We start from the raw sequence: 21,095 nt of genomic DNA, 5'->3' as shown, positions 1-21,095 counted from the left end.
TGGTAGATAGTCTCCACACACTGATGTGTGTTGCAATTGATATCATGCATGTTTATAAGGGGGGGGGGGGCCTAGCATTATTTCGTTATGAAAAGTTTGTATGCACAATAACTCACCAAGGGAATGACCAATCATTACCATACTTGGTGAGTGGGTGGCCCATAGTAAGTAGATTAACCCTGTTGATTTTGGTGCTCATTTCATGAATATTAATGAGGTCAAACGTGAAATACTCCAAATTGCAATTACTTGGCTACTATTACTAGTCGGAATTTCGTCAAACTTGGTATGATGATAATGGTAGATAGTCTTCACACACTGATGTGTGTTGCAATTGATATCAGGGCTTAGCATTACTTTGGCAACAAAAGTTTGTGAGCATAAATTACTGTTGTTGTATTAGGGCTTTGTTAGAAATTTCCCTATGAATGGAACTAATGAACAGCAGCAAGGAACCATGAAATGTTTTCATTCTGGTTCAGTGCGCGGCACCGGTTTTGGGCGAGTCTTCAATGCCTTTAAGTGTTTTGGTATTCTGACTGGTAGGCCTATCCTTCACGTTGTTGTGTTAACGAACCCTATTCCTGCCAACCGTTGCTGGCCTAGACAACACTAAAATTGCTCACAGGCCTAGCCAGGTTTGTTACGGTTGTCCCATAATCATAAACGTGACGAAAGTCGAACGTTACTTTTAAGGACTATCTATGCTGCAACTGCTGGAAGAAACTACTCAAATTGAGATCAACAGCCGATCCAGACAATAGGTCGTGAACTCACTGCCAACTAAGACCGTTTTACTCTATTATTTCGCACTGGTCATAGTAAAAAAATTTAACTAGACGAACTGTTAAGTTTCATTAACGCTGCCTGGTCACATCGAAACTACATCCAACCTGAAATTAATACGACGGAAAACGTTCAATAGAACTGCTGTACAACGTCCAATAGAACCGCTGTACTACAAAGAGAACGTACACTTTTTGCACGCAAAGTAAGTCTTCGAGCGGTTGGAATAAATGCAATTTAAATGCAATTTAGTTCCAATTTTCAGTTTTAGTTTCTACGGATACCCATAAGCTCATTTTCAATTGCCAACGGCCTCCTATTCGTATGAGGCGTAACGCACAGGTTATCTGATAGGCTGGTCGGTGGGAGATACGGTAGCTTATAAAAGAAAGAACCCACAATTTGGCGTCTGCAGTTTGGCGACTCCAAATGACCTACAAAAATCTTGCACTGAACGTGTACCAACTACATACTAAATATAATATTAGTCCAACCTTCCCTTATTGAGTTACAAAGTTTACACAATTTGACCTCTAGTGACCCCAAATGGACTTGGACCCCCACCACAAACAAAAGGGATCTTGAACTCAATGTGGTACCCCTTTACACGAAATTGATCCAAGCTGTCCTTCTTGTGATACCGTGTTTACAAGGTTTACACAATTTGACCCCTGGTGACCCCAAATGACCGTTGACCTCTACAAAAAAGTATAGGCTTTTGCTCCTAAATGTGGTCCTCCCACTCACGAAATATAAGATTGATCCAAGCTTACCTCCTTGTGATATCGTGTTTCCAAGGTTTTCACTATTTGGCCCCTGGTGGCCGGCTCCAAATGACCTCTGACCTCCCCACAAAACAATAGGGTTCTTCTACTCAATGTGGTACTCATATACACCAAATATTAGATTGGTCCAATCTTCCCTTCTTGAGATATCGTGTTTACAAGCGTGGCATCACACACACACACAGAACAGACTCCGCCTGCATGAATGGATAGGTTACGATCATCATCGAAACCGAAAATCTTTCAACCACCGCATAGCCTTTTAACCAAGTAAATATCAGGAAAAACAAACTACATTCTCGAATGAAAGGAAGTTTTCTTTTATGTATATTTCGGAGGAGTGTACTGACAAACTTGAGGTGGCTGTAGTATATACATAGGAGACCACACACTGATGACAAGATTAAAAGAAGATTAACAACTTAACAAAGGTACAACCTGTACACATGAGACATCAAAGGGCAGTAAGTGTTAAATTACACAGCTGAATATCGCCTACGCAAATACTTCTACATTGTAAATCATTTACACATAGTACTTTAATAGTGCAAAATATACCAAACGGCAGTACGTGTTAAATTACACAGATGAATATAGTCTACGCAAATATATACTCCTTCTTTGTAAATCATTACACATAGTACTTTAATAGTGCTAAAAGGGAAGACACTTGTCAATTCTTTAAGTATACAAAATTAAGATGGTTTAACAAGAGGAGAATACAAGCTTCAACATATCATCTAGCAATGTAGCATCTAGCAACCATCATCATCTAGCAATGGGTACCTATCTCACTTAACCATCACAGAAAACAAGCAGGGAGGGCAAAGGGAAGTGTTGAATAGGTTATTTGCGAGGGTACTGATTCACTGAATCTTAAAAAAAATGCCACAAATTTGTCACATTTCACCCCAGTCATTAACACAGAATCCATGAAAGTCCTAAAGCTTTGAGAATTCATAACTTCACATGTATCACTAAGGAGTATGTGTATTCGTATTGAGTATGAGATAACTTTGTATCTACACAGTTTTCTCATAGTCAATATTCTCACAAATTTTCCAAAAATTATAATAGTCCCCAAGATGAAATTTGTTACCAACTTTAACATAACTGATTTTGATGGTGTACAAAAGATGATGGCAGTTGATTCAATCCAGTATGGCAAAATCGATTTCAAAAAACAATTTTTTTAACTGATCTAAAAAGACTAATATAAAATACCTATTATAGTCTCACTACTTGTTTGCCAAATTTAAACCTCAACCTTTCCCCCGTACTGCATAAAATCTCAGTGAAAACGACACCGTTCTATGCAATTTTCATATCAATATTTATTATTTTTATTGAATTATCTGTTTTAAAAAAATTTGCCAGATTTTTCAACAAGTTGTAGATTCTACAAACTTCAATCAAAATTTGCAAGCCCCACCCAACAAATCTCTTGGTTTTATTTAAGACCATTAGGCTTAGGACTACTTTCACTTTCGTGGCTAGTCTGTCTTTAGGTCCCTTCTCTTAAATAGTATCTTTCTCTTGGTCTTTAACGATGTATCTTGTGAAAATGTGTCATTTCCTTCCATTGCAAGGAAAAAACATGTGTTTTCAGATGTTTCCTCCATTGAATTGTGAAAAGTGGACGATACAAGTATAGGACTGCATTAAAATCTTGATCGGGCCGCATGTGTAGACCATATTAGGGCAACAGGAAATAGATTGTGACAGCTTTTCTTCATTTTAAACCCACCTGGTCAGAGTGCATTTAGAATATGAAACATTGAATCTACTTCGGAAGTTTGTTTTCCTAAATTCATCAGCAAACAGGTATTGAGACTTTAAAACTCCTACAAACCTGTACCTAGTAGTGAAATTATATCAAACATGAGCATTAAAACATTCTTATTCAACAATACAAAGACTATGGCAGCTCCAATTGGGCAATACTTCAACCTTCCAAACCACACTTTATCAGACATGTGTATATATTAAAGGCATTGGACTGTTTTCCTAACAAGACTAAAAGTTCACCTTTATGGGCGTAACCCCTTCACACCGTTTATCCCCATGGTCTAAACGTCCAACAAGTTAATGACTAACCCCAAAACTGTATAACTTCAAGCCGTGCAGAACACATTGCATAGCACAGTGTATGTTTAATAGTGACTATAACAGGCCATAAGGACTTGTTTTTGAGTTATCAAGTAGTTTAATAGTGACTATAACAGCGCATATGGACTTGTCTTGTGCTATCAAGTTCCGCAGTCCGGTCTGCTGTAGGTATGCTGGTTGAGACATACACAGTTTGTGTGTACCTACAATACTTCCTCGTTACCATTGCAAGTATCGCAGACATTCATACCAGCAAAGTGGCGCAAGTCACAACAGTATACAAAATTTGCCTAATCAGTGAGGTTTCTTACATGCGAGCAGAAACATTTTTATTTCTTTATCTTTGTCCTTGAAATATTCTCCCAAAAGAGCTGGGTGAAATCTAACTCTGCAATTTGCCTTGGCAAGGTAATCCTATAATTTAATTTTGTGGAAGCAAACTTTTGAGAGACCAGCTTCGTCTACAGAGCTTTGAGGACTGTTATACAGACAGTAGTTTACACACATCATACTGAATAAGTAATTATATAATTATTATTATAATTAATTATTATGATTAATAATAATTTAATTATTGAATAAGTGATAGCAAATGATACAAACATGTAACAATTAAAAAAGAACTTACACAAAACAGAGAAAAGATAGAAATTTCTTTACATGTTCATTACTAACGTACGATTATGTTTTTTTGAGGTAAATCAATATCTTATAAAGTAGGACTGCTGCTGGTAAGTGTAATATAAACTTACATAATAAATATATCTAAACCACTGAAGTTGATAGCAAATTTACAATCAATTGTAAAACATTGAAATCTCTAAATTGCACTATTTAACTTGAAATTTAGATCAAAAGTAATTCTATGCACACTCACTCAGCAATACAAATAACAACAGAAATACAAAGAACACTCACAAAATACCTCTCATCAACCTGGAAGAGAGAGGTACACACTTCATCTGTGATTACCGATGAAAGAGAGTAGAATCCAAATAGCTTTGAGCCTTCTGGAAATGAGCTACATAGCTCATCTATGATAGCCTTTCACAAGAGTTACATGTAGCACTGATCAATGGTCACCTCTGTATAAAACCATACCTAACTGATTTTGAAGCAAGGTCAGTTCATGCGTGATTGCTAAAGAACAGAACAGCACGAGAGCTGAAATTTGTTTTCAAAGAAAAGCAACATTTTGATGCATATTTTTTGTATTGATATAGGAGTGTAATTTCTTTATCCGAAAGAAGAAAATGTGTCGTTGCCATTGATCCTGCAGAATTTAAAACATCTTCATTCTCAGTTACCACTTTGTCATTTTTGTGACACCATGTTATGAATTCCATATAAGGTATGTAGAAAAGAATTATTCCTCTCTCTGAAGGCTTCAGCTAATCATGTTCCAATTGTGTGTCCTGCATAAATATCACAACTTTCACAATCTTAATTTAAAGGATAACCAAAAATGACTTCAATATCTAACTGCAGTAGATCAAGAGAAACCTCAGAAATGTTAAAGAAATCCTTCTTCATGATTCGTTCGCACCATTTGTCACACAACTGTACAGTACTCTCTTGTGCAGGGTAGTTTGTGATAAATAATGACAGAGTCAGTTACCAAAATATTGAGCTATGAATAAAACTATAGAAAGACATCAAATATCACCAAACAAATTAAACTGCGGCCGACAGGAATAGTGATTTCATCCGAAGCTAAATACGAGATATAAACGGCAGTGAATCCAACTTAAACATCAAACTTTGTACATCAGAAAAAATGATATTCACTAAAGCAAATCTGCTTTTAGTGATGAGAAATATAATATTCTATGCAATTTTTAAGATTATGAGACATTTTTTTCCCCCCTTTGTCTGTTCTTAGTCTTCAGTATGTTTGATTAAATAAGGATGATCTTTGTAAATGAAAAGCTCGGCCTAGGTCGACGAGTCCTACGAGAACCATTCACTTGTTTATATTTAACAGCTCTGCGACTGGTCAAAATATAACAAAGCATCGTATGAAAGGATAACTATTTGCCGCCCTCTGTCTGTCCAGTTTGTGTGGTGTCATGTTTACTATGTTGATGCACCTGCAGCAGTACCGAGGGCAGCACAGCACAGACAAAGACAAGTGAAGGCACAGAAGATGTAGGCCAGAGTGGTAATCCAAAACGCAAAGTAGTAGACCACAGGGTTGCAATAGTGGTCACTCTCTATGTTAGTACTGGGAGGGTAATTCCTGTATATCCAGACATTTCCTGCCAAAAAAAGGTAAAACAGAATTCATGAGACTTGGCTATTATTAAACCTGGTCTATGGATGCATGCATAGCTTTCCAAAAAGTTGCTCAAAAGTTGCTCAATGTTGACGCATTTGTAGGTCATCATTGATTGAACTTTGAGTTGAACCACATTTAAGGGAGGATTCTATAACTGCATTGTGGAAACAATTTGAAGTATTTACGGTGACCATATTTTTTCGAGGAAATCTTGGGACATAATACTGACATTGACCCCCTGTTGGAAACATCAATAGTTATTTACATACACTAGAAAGTAGAAACGGTGGAAATTTTTAGTTTTGGTGGTTCTACATGTGTCAAGGATGATGGTCCCATGGCCCTATTTGTAACAACTCCTCCAGAAGCAATAAACTTTTCCATGTGAAACAACAGGCTATGAACATTTTTTACTGACTTGGGCTGCCTTTTTACGTGAGTCATGAAAGACATCTAATTTGTAATTGTAAAGAATCACAGCTCATGTTCAATCCATGTCGATGTAAGGTATTAGCCCAAGCAGGCAAAACTGAATCATTCAGGACCTTCTTACACATTAGAGGATACTCCTGGGACCACAAAGTTTTTCTGTCTAGAAAGAGAGCCCGCGTTAGGCATAGGTTTTGGTGTGTTTATTCAGACATGACTAATACGTCTTTAAGATCAGAAAATAAAAAATAAATAAGTAAATGAAAAAAGGAATAGGCAAACAAGTTGATATCCTAAAGGTATCCCCTCCCCCCACCAATCCCCACCCCAAACCTGTTCTTTTTCTTATTGTCTCTTACCTGCAATGAAAAATGCAAATATGAAGCATCCCAAGAGACGACTTAAAGCGTTGGAAGGGTTGTTCCCGTGGCTGTCGTCCTGATCCCGATTCTTATATCTCTCAAACAGATCGATCAGATTCTTCAATATATAACAAGAGCCGGAAACAATCAAGTAGATAGGAATCATCTTTTCTGTGGGGCAATCGTCGACGTATATTGCACCTGAACGGGAAAAAAAAGGAAAAGATAATAGAATAACAAATCTTGACATTTTGTGATGGTGATATTAACAACTTATACCTGATCTACTCTCCACCAGATGTAATTACAACTCTTGACATTTTGTGATGGTGATAACAACTTATACCTGATTTACTTTCTACCAGATGTAAGGTCCATAACCCTATAATATTATTACACAGTATTATAGGATTGCAAGTGATCCAACCAAGACAAAACATTAATATATCAACTTATCAACTTATGAAATTATTCCAATCAAATGCTAACAACTGTAACACTCTGAAACTCTTTCCTATTTACAATTCAAATTTTTTTTTTTAAATTTCAAGTTTTCTTTTTCTTTTGCCTGTCTGGTTTTAGATGGAGACATAAAATTGAGGACTATGATGTAGTATTTGTAATAGGATCTTATTAGTGATTAGTATCTTGAAAATTTATCATAATGTGCGGCACCAAAATCCGGGTCTAACAGCCTAATGCTTTGCATTATTTCATAAAATGCAGTCATCCTTGACTTCACAGTACTGGCAACAGAGCTGCAAAGACAACCTCATCAAATACACTTTATAAATATTGCTCCAAGGTTAAGTTGTGTTTCATGATTCAAACATGAAAGATCAGCAACAATAAAAACAATAAAAACATTGGCAATGTCTTCTTCCTTAGTTTACATGATGATGGAATATTTGACCAATCAGCAAAAGTTCATCTACACCTTCCTTTAAAATTGCTGATTAACAGGTTATGCATTTGAACAACAACTAGTGGTTTTGCTAATCCTTGGAAACCAATAACAACATCCAAGGTATTTATGAACAACCAACTATAAGACCTGTATCTAGTTTGGGTACAGTGGCCTCCATTATGAACCAACTATAAGGTAAATAGGTTGTTCCTATTGACTTTCTGATGCACAATAATGTGTGTAGCTCAAAACTCTTGCTTTCATTTCAAACCAAACTATAAGGTTTATAGGTTGGGTACAGTGGCCTCCATTATGAACCAACTGTAAGGTAAATAGGTTGTTACTGTTGACTTTCTGATGCACAATAATGTGTGTAGCTCAAAACTCTTGCTTTCATTTCAAACCAAACTATAAGGTTAATAGTTTGGGTACAGTTGCCTCCATTATGAACCAACTATAAGGTAAATAGGTTGTTCCTATTGACTTTCTGATGCACAATAATGTGTGTAGCTCAAAACTGTTGCTTTCATTTCAAACCAAACTATAAGGTTTATAGGTTGGGTACAGTGGCCTCCATTATGAACCAACTGTAAGGTAAATAGGTTGTTACTGTTGACTTTCTGATGCACAATAATGTGTGTAGCTCAAAACTGTTGCTTTCATTTCAAACCAAACTATAAGGTTTATAGGTTGGGTACAGTGGCCTCCATTATGAACCAACTGTAAGGTAAATAGGTTGTTACTGTTGACTTTCTGATGCACAATAATGTGTGTAGCTCAAAACTCTTGCTTTCATTTCAAACCAAACTATAAGGTTAATAGGTTGGGTACAGTGGCCTCCATTATGAACCAACTGTAAGGTAAATAGGTTGTTACTGTTGACTTTCTGATGCACAATAATGTGTGTAGCTCAAAACTGTTGCTTTCATTTCAAACCAAACTATAAGGTTAATAGGTTGGGTACAGTGGCCTCCATTATGAAACAATAGGTTGTAACTGTTGACTTTCTGATGGACAATAATGTGTGTAGCGCAGTACTGGTGCTACTCTCATTAAAATGTATTGAAGTACTCCTTAGGTTACCTCTTGGAAAAGTTTGTGCAAATTGAAAAGGGCCTTTGACCTTCTACTGTAGGTTTTCCTCATGGAACAGATACAAAGCCTGGTTAAATAATGCGAACACATCACTACTTTACACTATAATCCAACCTTTGATATTTGGATCAAGATTAAATTATCATAAACCTCTGTATGACCCCAGTGTATGATATGAGAATAGGGAACCACCGTGTACAGTGTACCAATTCAAAGCTGTAGTATTGAACCTATAGTGCCATCTAGTTACAACTACCGATGTCAGTACTTGGAGTTAAATAGACTCTAAGTTTCTGTGGGTTGTCTCTTTTGTCTTATTCAGAAATGTTTAATAGCAGAGAAGGTAACAGAAGTCTTCCGTACATAATATTATCAATTACTTTTTAACGGAAACTTGCCCAAGATAGAGTGAAAACTAAACAACATGACTCACCTAACCCCCCCCCCCCCCTCCCTGTACCCTTACACATGTAACAGACAGCCTCTATTCCATGGATACTTAACACGTAATGAATCCAACTTATACAGAGTTACACAAGACATGCATACCCGAAGAGAACAAAACAATGGAAGAAGTGTTCCTGGAATACACAGTATTGTATATACCATATGTATTCAATGTACAGTCCAATGTCCCCACCAACAGCCACATCAAAATGAATTGTTATCAAAACTTAACTGTAATTCTTTTCTCCATCTAAAGTGAGATTCACTGTAACAACTTTTGAACCTTAAGGTACATGAAACTTTGTACATAGTAAATGTCCACAAAAAGGAATTTAAGCTTTGGTTCAAACCTCTGTCATGGGTAAAGGTAGCCATAGCCATCAATAAAATATATGCAATAAGCCATAGTACAGTACTTAAAGTGTGATTGACATACAGGTAGTCATTTAAGCTCCTCCATTGGTTCAGAGAGCCAACTGGGCTATAACTCAGTCCTGATTATTCTATTGATTGACACAAAAGAGAGAACAGTCTACAAGTGAAATCGGTGCAATTAATTAAGCTTTTACAGAATTGACAAGTGTCATTGCATACAATTCTCTGTTATCATTAATGATAACAGCCTGAGAGAGTTTGAATCCAATGCAACTCTATGTATGCCTGTGTGATCGCTACAGTAATTATCAACTACATACCCAACTTCAAGATATTTGCTCTCCGTTTATAAATCAAACATCCCAAGACTGATCTTAGAATGCTTTGGGAGAAGTTAGAAGCATATATTACCAATGATAATGACATGGTTTACCTGTTCTTCCCATTTAATCCTAATTAGGATTCATGTGTTCTATCATGGAGCTATAAATCTCGTTTATAGCTCCATGGTTCTATGAACAATGGTAACAATTGGCTTCTCAAGAAATGAGGATGATTTCCTACTAAACTTGTCAATCCACTCAAACCTTTTATTTATGTTACCCAGGCGATCAGATAATCACAGATAATAAACAGTTGCAATTAACACTAACCGTATGGAGATCTGCTGACGGACATTAACTGAAGGATAGAGCTATTTGAACATCAAAGGATTAGACCCTAGCAACAAGGTAAAGCAAACCATAAACAAATAATCTCAGGCCTTGAAATTTGGCCCATTTACTGGCTAAATGCCAGTGGGTTTTGCCACTTGCCTGTTGAAAAAGTTCCTTTTTGATCTAGCAAGTGTTGCTTTTAGTAGAATGCAATAGCCCCCTCTAAAATGGGCTAAAGCAGAATGTAGAACAATTTGGGTACAAATGTCAGTTTGCCTAGATGAGAAAAATGTATCTATCACTGATGCTGTACTTTAATAATCCATGATATAACATCTCATTTAGATTGTAAGGAAACAAATATAACAAAAGTTCCTTTTCTTGACTTTTCATGTGTGTTTTAATACCGTCTTGCCAAATTAATTAATAAATGGTCTTTCACAATTTATCAAAGAAGCATGGCTTACACATGATTGGCTGGCACAATTTTTTAAAGGATGGTCCAGACAAGTTAAGTAGTATAAAGGGTTATCGGAATTTTCTGAAATGTTGGAAATGAAGGTTGTTGTGCCTTTGGGGAGGAGGGTCCATTATCTGCTATATTATTTCCTTAATATACTGATGAAATTAGGTCAAACTCACACATTTCTGTAACAAAATATGCCAACCTGCTGTATCATGCCAAATTTCAAAGAGCTCTCTTGAAACTGACCAATTAAATTATCAGTGTTCTGTAAATGACATATTCCTAACACGTGACTGCAAAAATTTATTGCTTAACCCTCCACTTGGAATGTTTGTTGTTGTCTGTTTGTAATATCGTTTTATGTTTTAACTTTTGTTTGTGCAGATGTATTTTATACGATATCCTACAGTATCATCTTAACTTTGATTTTATTTTCCTTTTATGTTATAAATTCTTCCTGTTAACATATTTTATGACTCCTCTTTATAAATGTTTATACTCACTCATCCAATATACCAACATGTAGTTGAACCACTGCATACTCTTTGAGTTATATTGTTTACAAGCCAAGCATAACATAAACACACACACACACACACACACACACACCATTGCCGTAGACTCAAGTGGATGAGTTAATGTCATTCAGTGAGGAATAGCACGCAGTTAATAAATACCCTGACCAGACGTGGTAGAACATCGCTATGATTCAGTGTCATTGATGAAGTCAACAAGTGTGTTCTGCCTGATTTGAGAAGTAAACAGTTGATCTCAACCATTTACTCACATCCAGTATTTGAGAAGTGAAGAAGTATGCAAACATGAACAGCTTCAAGCATTACCTAATATTTATTTACCCCCACCCAAACAATGAGATGCGCAAACCAACCAATTTGAGGTTCGTGTCTTAACCTTTACTAAAAAGTGTTATTTCATGGTCTGCAAATGCAAGGATGGTTTTGCATTCATTACAAAATTATTATACATGAACAATATACAACTATCCAGGCAGTAGCTCCTGGGAGACGTCACCCCCCTCCCCCCCTCCTCGGAGACTGTTTAGGACATGGTACACATTATATCAATCAAATTGTGAAAAAAAACATTTTCAGTGCTGAACACAAAATATGGAATTCATGGGATGTTCCAAAAAATTGTGGCATCTTCTGGAATATGGTCACCCATCGCAATTTACAAGAATAAAAAATATATAAATGAAATAAATACATCAAACATAATGGTTCCTCCCGTGGACAATTTTCTCCAGAGTATTCTGAATGATGAAACTTACAACCCTCATCATGCAGCACTGAGTTAGAGTATGTTCTGTGGCATAATCACAATTTCGTTTGTTATTTCTCGTGTTAAGTTTAATAAGACCAAAAAAGGTTGACTTTGTGGTTCACCTCCCAGACAAAACTTTGGTCCTTGACAGTTTTGAGTTCCTGTTCAAGGTATCAAACGGAAGGAGCTGTTCCACTGTTTACGCTTAAAATCCACTTTAAAAGCAGCAACATAACAGGAAGACAACTGTGTTTGCAAGGCAGAGCTGTCAATTACTTATAATATCACAAATTTAGCTGGTTAATTTAGCTTGTTAAGCAAGCTTCAAAAAAGGTTTTAATCATGAAAACACTGAATGGGTATCCCCCTCCTCACCCATCCCCCTCCTCAACCTATCCCCCTCCACCCCTATCCCCCTCCTCCCATCCCAGAAACCTGTCACCGATAATATGATCCTGTTTATAATAGCGATGAAACTGTATTACAAAAATCTATGATACAAAACTAAAATTACACAAGAAGCTCATTTTATTCAAATATTTAAATAGTTCACATTGAAGACTGAGAGGTGAAGAAAATTTTATTCGGCCTGTGAGCAGTTCTGAAAAACATGCACACACATAAAATATGATTATCACTTACCTATTACAACCATAGTGATGGGAACAGCCAACAATATTATCATAAAAATTGTGACAGCAACTGCAAATGAAAAGATAACATATGTAAATATATATTCATCAACTAAAAAAAAAAAACCCAAAACCCAGATGCTTAACAGTATTATCAAAAAAATTGTCTATTTAACAACAGTGGTACAGTATATTAAAACTGCTTTTTTTTCTTTCTTATAAATAACAGTATTGTACAGAAATAAAAAGGACAGTTTGTGTCTTAACCTTTACTAAAAAGTGTTATTTCATGGTCTGCAAATGCAAGGATGGTTTTGCATTCATTACAAAATTATCATACATGAACAATATACAGTACAACTATACAGGCAATAGCTCCTGGGAGACGGCACCCCCTCCCCCCCCTCCCCCATCGTTTAGGACATGGTACACATTATATCAATCAAATTGAGAAAAAAACATTATCAGTATATATTCATCAACTAAAAAAAAAACCCAACACCCAGATGCTTAACAGTATTATCAAAAAAAAAATTGTCTATTTAATAACAGTGGTACAGTGTATTAAAACTGCTTTTTCTAATAAATAACAGTACTGTACAGAAATAAAAAGGACAGTTTTAGCCATTCTGAAACTTAGAGGTTCCTATGAGCAAAAATGAATAACTTAAAAAAAGAACCGAAACAATTGTTCGCCTAGTTATCACACAGTATTCGTAGTTTTGTAACATGTTTTGTTTTCTCAAGGGGAAGTGAGACAGGGGAAAACCTACAGTAATCCATGATACATCTAATAATAATAAACTGCTTTTATATAATCTATAATTTTGTGAAAACATGGGTAATGTACCAGCAAAGCTAAAGACAGACATATATCTTGTTTGATGAAGACTTATAAACATGATCCTTTGTGGTTTAATAAGTACTGATAAAAAAAAAACAGAACACATTAGACTAGCTCTGTACTTGTTGTTGCCTAGCAAATTTCCAACCAGCAAGATTGTGAAGCTCAGAATTTGATTAGCCGATACTCTGTGCAAGCTAATACATTTGTACTTTAGAAGTAACAGAGATGATGTGAATTGTCAAAACATGGCAATAAGATATAAGAAAGGTAGGTAATTATATAGCTCATTCTGCAATGCAAAATTTTTAAGCCCTTTTTTATTCAGTTGTCTGGTCAAGTCATACTAGTATGAAAAATGACACAAAATTCGAAGCAAAGCTAATGTGTAGTACGCTGTAGGAGGGTAAAATTGTATTTCGGTTGGATTATTTTGGTTGGATTGTAGGCCTATGGCTATTTTTGTTTTTTTATTATTCCAGTACTAACTCAGTATCTCCAAAATGACAGCGGGTGACACCAGTTTATGATTTGACCTACTTGAAGTATTTAGCTATGTACAGTGCAATTTGAATTTAAGGCAAAACAACCAATTGTACACCGGACCGCTTACAACGCTGAATTTGGTTGTTCGAACAGAAATCTGGTCGTCTTGGACCATCCGACTTCCGTTAAAATTTGCCCTGTGCACAAAACCTAATCCACGGTAATAGTCTGAAGGTATCTTCACTTCTACCGACCGGTCCTGATAAAAAGGCACCTGTTAGTCCACTTGAGCTTAACTTGCAGAAAAAATCAATCTACCACTTAGCCCATCAAGGAGGAAATATAACAAGTTGTTATCTTATGTGAGAGCTCACTCCTGCAATGAAACAGCAGTGATGCTGAGACGAAACGGCTGGATTAGAGATGTACCACCAAGACAGAATGTAACAGCGAGACTATTAGAACAAATCTATCAGCCGGATACCATTCCTGGCTTGTTAACCAGCTGCAGTGAATTGAAAAGTTTTTGACTTGCGCATTGACACTCTTCTGTGTCAGTGGTTGCTGAAACTTCCTTTGATGTAATAATTCTGAGAGGTCACCAAAGTCTACATTTTGGCTATTAAACAAGAATGCCACATGTGGCCATTGAGAACAAAAATTTCAAGCACTTATCTATATACTGTTTTTATTTATAAATGTCTAAATGACAATTCAAGCTTTTTCTGTTCCTCTGAATAATTTCTTTTCAGGTTTAAAATCTTAATATTAACCAATCTGGCCTAACCAACAAGAAATAACAGAAATTAAATTTTTGCTGAGCAAATCATGGTCAATTTCAGTTTTCCTGTTAAGAATTTTCTGAAACTTTGAGATACTCTACATCATCTGAGTCTGCAAAATTGTGACAGTTGCAAGTTGTGGTTCTAGTAAAGCTATAATACTTAAAGGTCATCAAGTAATGGCCCATAGTTTGGCATGCTACAAAACTGCTAGAAGGACTTTCAAAAGGACTTTCCTAGGTTTGCTTCCTCAAATTATTCCCAACCCTTGAGGAGAGCAAACAATTCAATATCGCCATGTGCATAACAACTTTGGAGAGTTGTCAGTAAATGTTTACAGTTGAAATCTGAGCATGGGTGACCATTATCTGACATGCTAGCATATTTCCAGACAATACTGATGTTCTTCAAGGTACTGAACTTTCATCAATGCGTAATTTTGTCTCTTGGGTATAGAGTTAATTTGAGAGAAGAATACAATCATCAATTTACAGTGCTTGCTTAATACAATTGGAGAGGAGAGAGAATATATTCTACAAATGGTGAATAAGCACTGGCCAACTAAAGATATACTGTAGATCTCAGATGCAAATTAAAGCCAGATATGGTCTCCACATCTCAACAAGTGAGAGTAAAACATAGTATGCTGGCTTCATCCTCTCACATAGCAATTGTTACCCAGACAAGATATTTATATTTGAATCAACTAGACGATTGATTTGGTGGCATTTGCTGTATAGTCAGTCATAGAGGTATTTATATTGGACACTGCCCACTGATCAAGAGTAAGAATTCATCAATCAATCCATCCATCCATCCATCCATCATGCACTGCACTCAAGAACACATTACCATGATCATGAAGTTACCATACATTCAAAGATTTATAAATAAAAGCTCCTTGAACCACTCTTGGGTATTCCCTGTCCATTCAAGCAAACCCCTTAAACAAGGAAATAAATGGTTCACTACTGTATCTATTAACCTGGAAACGCTGTTCAGCATCAATCGCTTGAATTCACCAGCTAATTGGCAAGAGTGCAACAGACCACCGCATGCAGGAATGAACAACCCGTAAACAAGTAGTTCGGTCTCCGTGTTCTTAATTGGCCAAATCACATCAAGTGTCAGGTCCCTTTCAGAAACCACACGGTTCTTGCTCTGGATAACCAAATTATTTCAAAATCTTGCTTTCAAACACTGTGATCGTTGCTAGCACAAGCAACAGAATTTACCAAGATCGTTTGGTCTGCCTTGATTGGAGGAAGAACAAACAACACAATATTCATCGCAAAATCAACAAACCGCATTCGGTACAGTCTTTTCGCGTATTGAATCCTTTGTACTCTTTTACTTCTGAATAACAAAAACCCAGGTTGAATCACTCACTTGTGTTGAGAAGCAGTTTGATAAGTCTCTGAATGAAGTCCAATGCCCCCGATGAATTCTGTTTAGCATCTTGCATCTGTCCAAACAGACTCTGGTAAGACGGTGGTGCGTCTAAACAATGGAAGATTAAAAATCGATTGATTTGAAGAATTGAAATTCAAGCAGTTTAAAAGCAAATACAATTGAACAAATGCCACTTGATTACAGTAGCTCTGTTTTTTTTTCCTGCCTTTCTTTTCTAGTTCAGGAATGCAGGAGGGCCGGCTGTATTACTGCACTTTTATGATGACTAAAGTACAGTGCAAAAGACTTTGTATGAAGTGAATCTAGACCTATACTTATTTTAACCCATAAAAATCCCATAAATCTGTTCATAGTTATATTGATTGAGTAAACAACATAAACAAACATATTACCAATGTAGACCCTAATGATGCATCATTAGAGTAAACGAGTATCATTTGTCTACTCGCATTTGAACGTAGACTGCTGGAGTCTGTATCGCAGGGATGAGACTGAGCCGGGGAAAAAAAATCTGAAATTTATCGATCGCCGTCCTGGGGGAGGGGTTTAAGAGAAGGGGGTGTCCCCCTCCCCTTTAGAATTTTTTTGTCAGGTAAGGAGGGCTTAAATGCAAAATGGTGGACTCTAGATGGAATCTATCTCATCACGTAACTCGCCAAAAAAGTGTGGAATTTCTGCTTGTATAATTTATCCATTAGCTTTTTTGAACCAAAAAAAGGCTTTTTTGCTTGCTTTGTGCTACTTGATTCCACCACTGGTCAAATTCGGTGTTCCTTCCCTTTACAGTCCAGCATGTTCGGCCAAAAAAAAAATAAATAAAAAAAAAAAATTAAATAAAAAAAATAATAAAAATAATAAAAAACGCGAATTACGAGAAAAAACGCGAAAATGAAAAAAAAAAAAAATCGGAAATCCGCGTTTCCGCGGAAGAGTCTCATGCCTGGTATCGTGAGCACACCTGTGTGCAAACGTAATGTACACCTTACCATGTTTGGCTGTAAGACCTTAGCATCTACCTGAAGATGCTTTGATAGAGCATTAAGGTACGAACAAATGGTTATAATGGTGACATCATCCCCACTGTGCATGAAGAGAGCACATGACACACATGTGCCTACCCAAATCACACAAACTTAGGAGCAAGATGAGGAGAGTTGCAGTTTTTAACTTTGCTATATACATTAGTTCAGATTGACTGCAACAAGCAACTCCTGTTAGCCAAGAAAAAAAATGATCACAAAATGACAAAAAGGTGAGGAAAACAGCCAATCAAACCTATTCATGACTAACAGCCTCTAATCTTTCACACTTGGCAATTCGAATGTCGTTGACCTTAAATTCATTTATAATGCACGGTCGAAGCAAATTTTACCAGCCATATTTCACATTAAATAAATCTCACAAAATCAGTACACAGACATCACCCTCCCCTTCCCTCCCTCCCCCCCCAAAAGAAAACAGAGAAACAAAATGCATGAAACAGTTAGCTTTACCTCTAGGTGCATCTGAATATGGTGGAGGCAGTGGTTCTTCCCCGTTTGATCCATACTGTGGAGGGGGTGGATTGGAATTCAATCCTGCTTCTAAATTCTAACATCAAGAAGGAAACAGAAAATAATGCATTATAAATACCAGAAAAGATTTGAAAACTGCAATCTATAGAGCACTCTACTCTATATCTACTCTAGTCTATACATAGTACTTACAGTACTTGTGGAGTGTTAGCTCAGTGGTTAACGCCGGTGCCTTTCAATCACAAGGTCCCCGGTTCGAGTCACTCCCAGATTAATGTATGTCGTCCAGTTACAGAGTTGTTGAAAATTAACAATTCATAATCATGGACGTTAAATATGAATGTAAGAGAATGACTTCGGTCAGCTTGCGGCTTTGATAAGCCAATTAGGCTTCTTCGCGAGTTCCTGCTTGCAGGAGGATCTACAGTAATATACATACATACATACATACATACACGCATACATACATACATGTACATACTTTGCATAACCAGTCACCAATAATCCATCAGGGTGAAACACTATTGACCCAATGATGAAGTCAGTCTAGTAGATGGTTCAGTCATCCTACCATTTCCATCGATAATCGATACCTAATTGTCCAATTGACCTGTAAATTCACACTTTCATTTCAAAATAATGTCTTTTTTTCTGTGTGAGTACTTAATTTAATAACCAGAGTCTAGACAACAAAGTGTTGAAAGCTGAATCTAATGAAATTCATTTTGCAATTTCACTCTTAGTATCTGTTTTTGTTGTGAGGTTCAGAAATTAAAGGCTTCTTGAGTAACAGTAGCTGGATGGTTTCCACCAGGAGTAAAGATACTAAAATCGCATTTGTGGTAAAAAATCTCAGAAACATCAAAGAATATTCATGTGACATTGATAATAATAACAACACAAATTGAGAACCTTTCCTGAAATTTCAATCAACATGCAGTGAGTGGAAACAGCCATACAGCTCCATAAAATTAACAGGTAAATATTTTCACATGTCAAAGTTTCAATGACATGACGAATGAGTAAAAAGGAACTGTCTATAAACTCCATTGGATCTAAATGATGTACTAGTACTGTATTTATTAGCATAGCACTTGAGTTAAAGTTTGGTGCACTATAGACTTAAAGCCCACAAATTGTACTCATTGTCACAAACATTTCTTCATTTTTAATATCTAGCTTAAATTGCAATGTCTTAACAGCATACACACATATATTAAAATAATTTTGACAAAAATATTGATGAACATGTGGCCAACTTCCATCTAAGTACCCTTTGCTTAAATAATGGCACTGTGTCCATACGGTGGAGTATACTAGCAGAGTGGGATGTATCTGAAATAAATAATTCAAATGAGCTACAAATACTATCCTTTCTTTAAATAGGAATATTATACAGTAACAAGTGACATCTAAGAAATATCTACAGTATAAAGATATTTCTTTCACTCTCCATTGAACATTTGACAGATGAGCTGATGTGAGGAAGGTACATTTGAAAACGTTACTGAATAGTGATGATTTGGACAGGTCTACAAGAAGCCTGGCCTAACTGTGCAAGTGTCATCATTCTCTGACTGTACCTAAGTTGTGGAAACACACTGAGAAACAAGCTACTGTACATAGCTTACTTCAAGATTCCTTTCCTTTCAATTGCTATAGCAAAATCATGGAAATTTCCAAGTTACATGTCATTACAGACAGGTATTTTGACTAGACCCTACAGTGCAATCACTGATCAGTTTTCCCCCCAGGATGCCCCCCAGGATGCCCCCCCCCTCCTGACGGACTAAAATGGACTGCTGGCGCCCTTTTCAGCTTTTTACCACTTTTTACTTATTCGCGATTATTGACTTTTTTATTGCGCACTCATCTACCTATTGAGATTTGTCACATTATCCCATGCAAATTAGCAAGGCCCGGAAAGGGTCATTTCCGGCGATCTAAGGATGTATCTTCACTTAAAATATGTCTGAACGCTCCGTGCCAACCTGTGGTGGCGCTCCGCTTAGATAGTGTCCTTACAGACCATTTTTGCCCCCCCCCCCCCTTTACCAATACCTCCGCCACTGCCCACTTTGTAAACTAACTTACTGTAGTCCCACTACTGGGCCTTCCCTAGGCAACTTACTATAACGTTAAATGCAAGGTTTGGCCCTAAGATTGATTTAATCGTTATCCATATTTACAATCACAACACTAGTGTTTTCTTATTGGCAGGGTTTCGTTTCAGTATACTGAAGCTATTTAACTTAGAGCAGATAGTTGCCAGCAACACCCTCCTAAGTTAGATTAGTGTACCTTATGCTATAGGCCTTGACCCAACAAATCTCTGGTTCCACTCCCAGCCGATTCCAACAACAGTGCTATAGGATGGTACGCTTAACAATAACATTAGGCTTGTACTAGGGTCTAACTTAGACCAAGACTTACGTGATTTTCAGTAGATCCCTTTGACTCCATTCCTGTTTATAATTCATACAACGGTGGACATGCGTGTTCAGTACTGTGAGTTTGCGATTAACCCTAGGAACATTCAACAGGCACACATTTCGCTCTTATCGCACACTAATCACTCCAAATAAAGTTGTAACCAAATGCAGTCGTAACTAATTCTAGGATAGGTACGTGCGGAGCTATTGCAGTTTGTATATGTCGCTTGCTACACTTACCGATTGCATGGATATTTTACTCTGAACCAATCAGGGGACTGTGACCGGACGTTATAAAACTACAACACCAATGCTCCCAAATTGTCGGTGAAATGCTCCCAAATTGTCGGTGAAACTGTAAAGGAAATATCGACATGTGTAGTAAGTTAAGGATCCTTTGCCAATAATAAGGTTGATTTTTTTAAAGCAATGAATTTAAATGTATCTCAATTCGCAAAATAGTATCATATGACTGTCATAAGTTCACCGAATATCATGAGGGTATTTCCCAGTATCGTTTTCAAATCTGTTTTTCGTGTTAGTGTCTATATGGTCATTGACCTTGAATATCATGAGTCCAGCTGAAGGAAGTGACGAATCACAAGTTGTACATGGCCGTTGCCAACATTTGACAAGTTATAGCTATTAGTTCATTATTTTTTAGTAGTCGTCTTTAAGTTGAGCTGCCACCGATTTTCTTTACATCCTTGATTTAACACTCCCGAGTGTTTGGAAATTGTTCGTAGAACCTGGAGTAAAGTAAGCTTATTATCTATCCCATGCAAGCCACAAATACAAAGATAACTATGGTCACATATCCTGCAAAATGCATTAGGTGAACTGCCAAACTCTGTAACTTACAGCTAGAAGTTTATTCGAATGACATACAACAGGGAAATGGGGGGGGGGGGGAGGGTAGAGGTCCAGGGAAGGGATATAAGGAGTGACATCAATAAGGGATGATTTTTACCCAATTTTTTTTCATAACTACACGAAATGCAACGGATAGTTAC

General features: G+C 36.7%; 1 protein-coding gene across 2 annotated transcripts; it reads right to left on the bottom strand.

The window, feature by feature from the left end:
- Positions 1-1,875: 1,875 nt before the first annotated feature.
- Positions 1,876-20,530, bottom strand: LOC139980292 (transmembrane protein 272-like). Of its 2 annotated transcripts, none has more exons than XM_071991841.1 (6): positions 20,323-20,530; positions 17,630-17,726; positions 16,113-16,223; positions 12,622-12,681; positions 6,747-6,950; positions 1,876-5,938 (listed from the first exon to the last, which is right to left on the bottom strand). In XM_071991841.1, the coding sequence occupies exons 1-6, from the start codon at positions 20,329-20,331 to the stop codon at positions 5,757-5,759; spliced, it is 663 nt and encodes a 220-aa protein (XP_071847942.1). In that variant the 5' UTR covers positions 20,332-20,530; the 3' UTR covers positions 1,876-5,756. The 2 variants fall into 2 exon arrangements, with proteins under 2 accessions (XP_071847942.1, XP_071847941.1); XM_071991840.1 differs by lacking the exon at positions 20,323-20,530 and adding an exon at positions 20,084-20,299.
- Between the last annotated feature and the right edge of the window lie 565 nt (positions 20,531-21,095).

This window comes from Apostichopus japonicus, chromosome 14 (assembly GCF_037975245.1).
Source record: "Apostichopus japonicus isolate 1M-3 chromosome 14, ASM3797524v1, whole genome shotgun sequence".
NCBI classification, from domain to species: Eukaryota; Metazoa; Echinodermata; class Holothuroidea; order Aspidochirotida; family Stichopodidae; genus Apostichopus; species Apostichopus japonicus.
Note: the sequence above shows the minus strand (reverse complement) of the source record. Positions and strands in the feature narration are given on the sequence as shown.

What these genes read in the sequence shown, in the direction of transcription:
- LOC139980292 (XM_071991840.1), bottom strand. Translation starts at nt 20,113, where the DNA reads ATGGAGTCAAAGGGATCTACTGAAAATCAC. An exon ending in ATATTCAGATGCACCTAGAG is followed by an intron (nt 16,224 to 17,629) that starts GTAAAGCTAACT and finishes TCCATTGTTTAG; the next exon opens with ACGCACCACCGTCTTACCAG. An exon ending in CATCACTATGGTTGTAATAG is followed by an intron (nt 6,951 to 12,621) that starts GTAAGTGATAAT and finishes TTTCCCGTTCAG; the next exon opens with GTGCAATATACGTCGACGAT.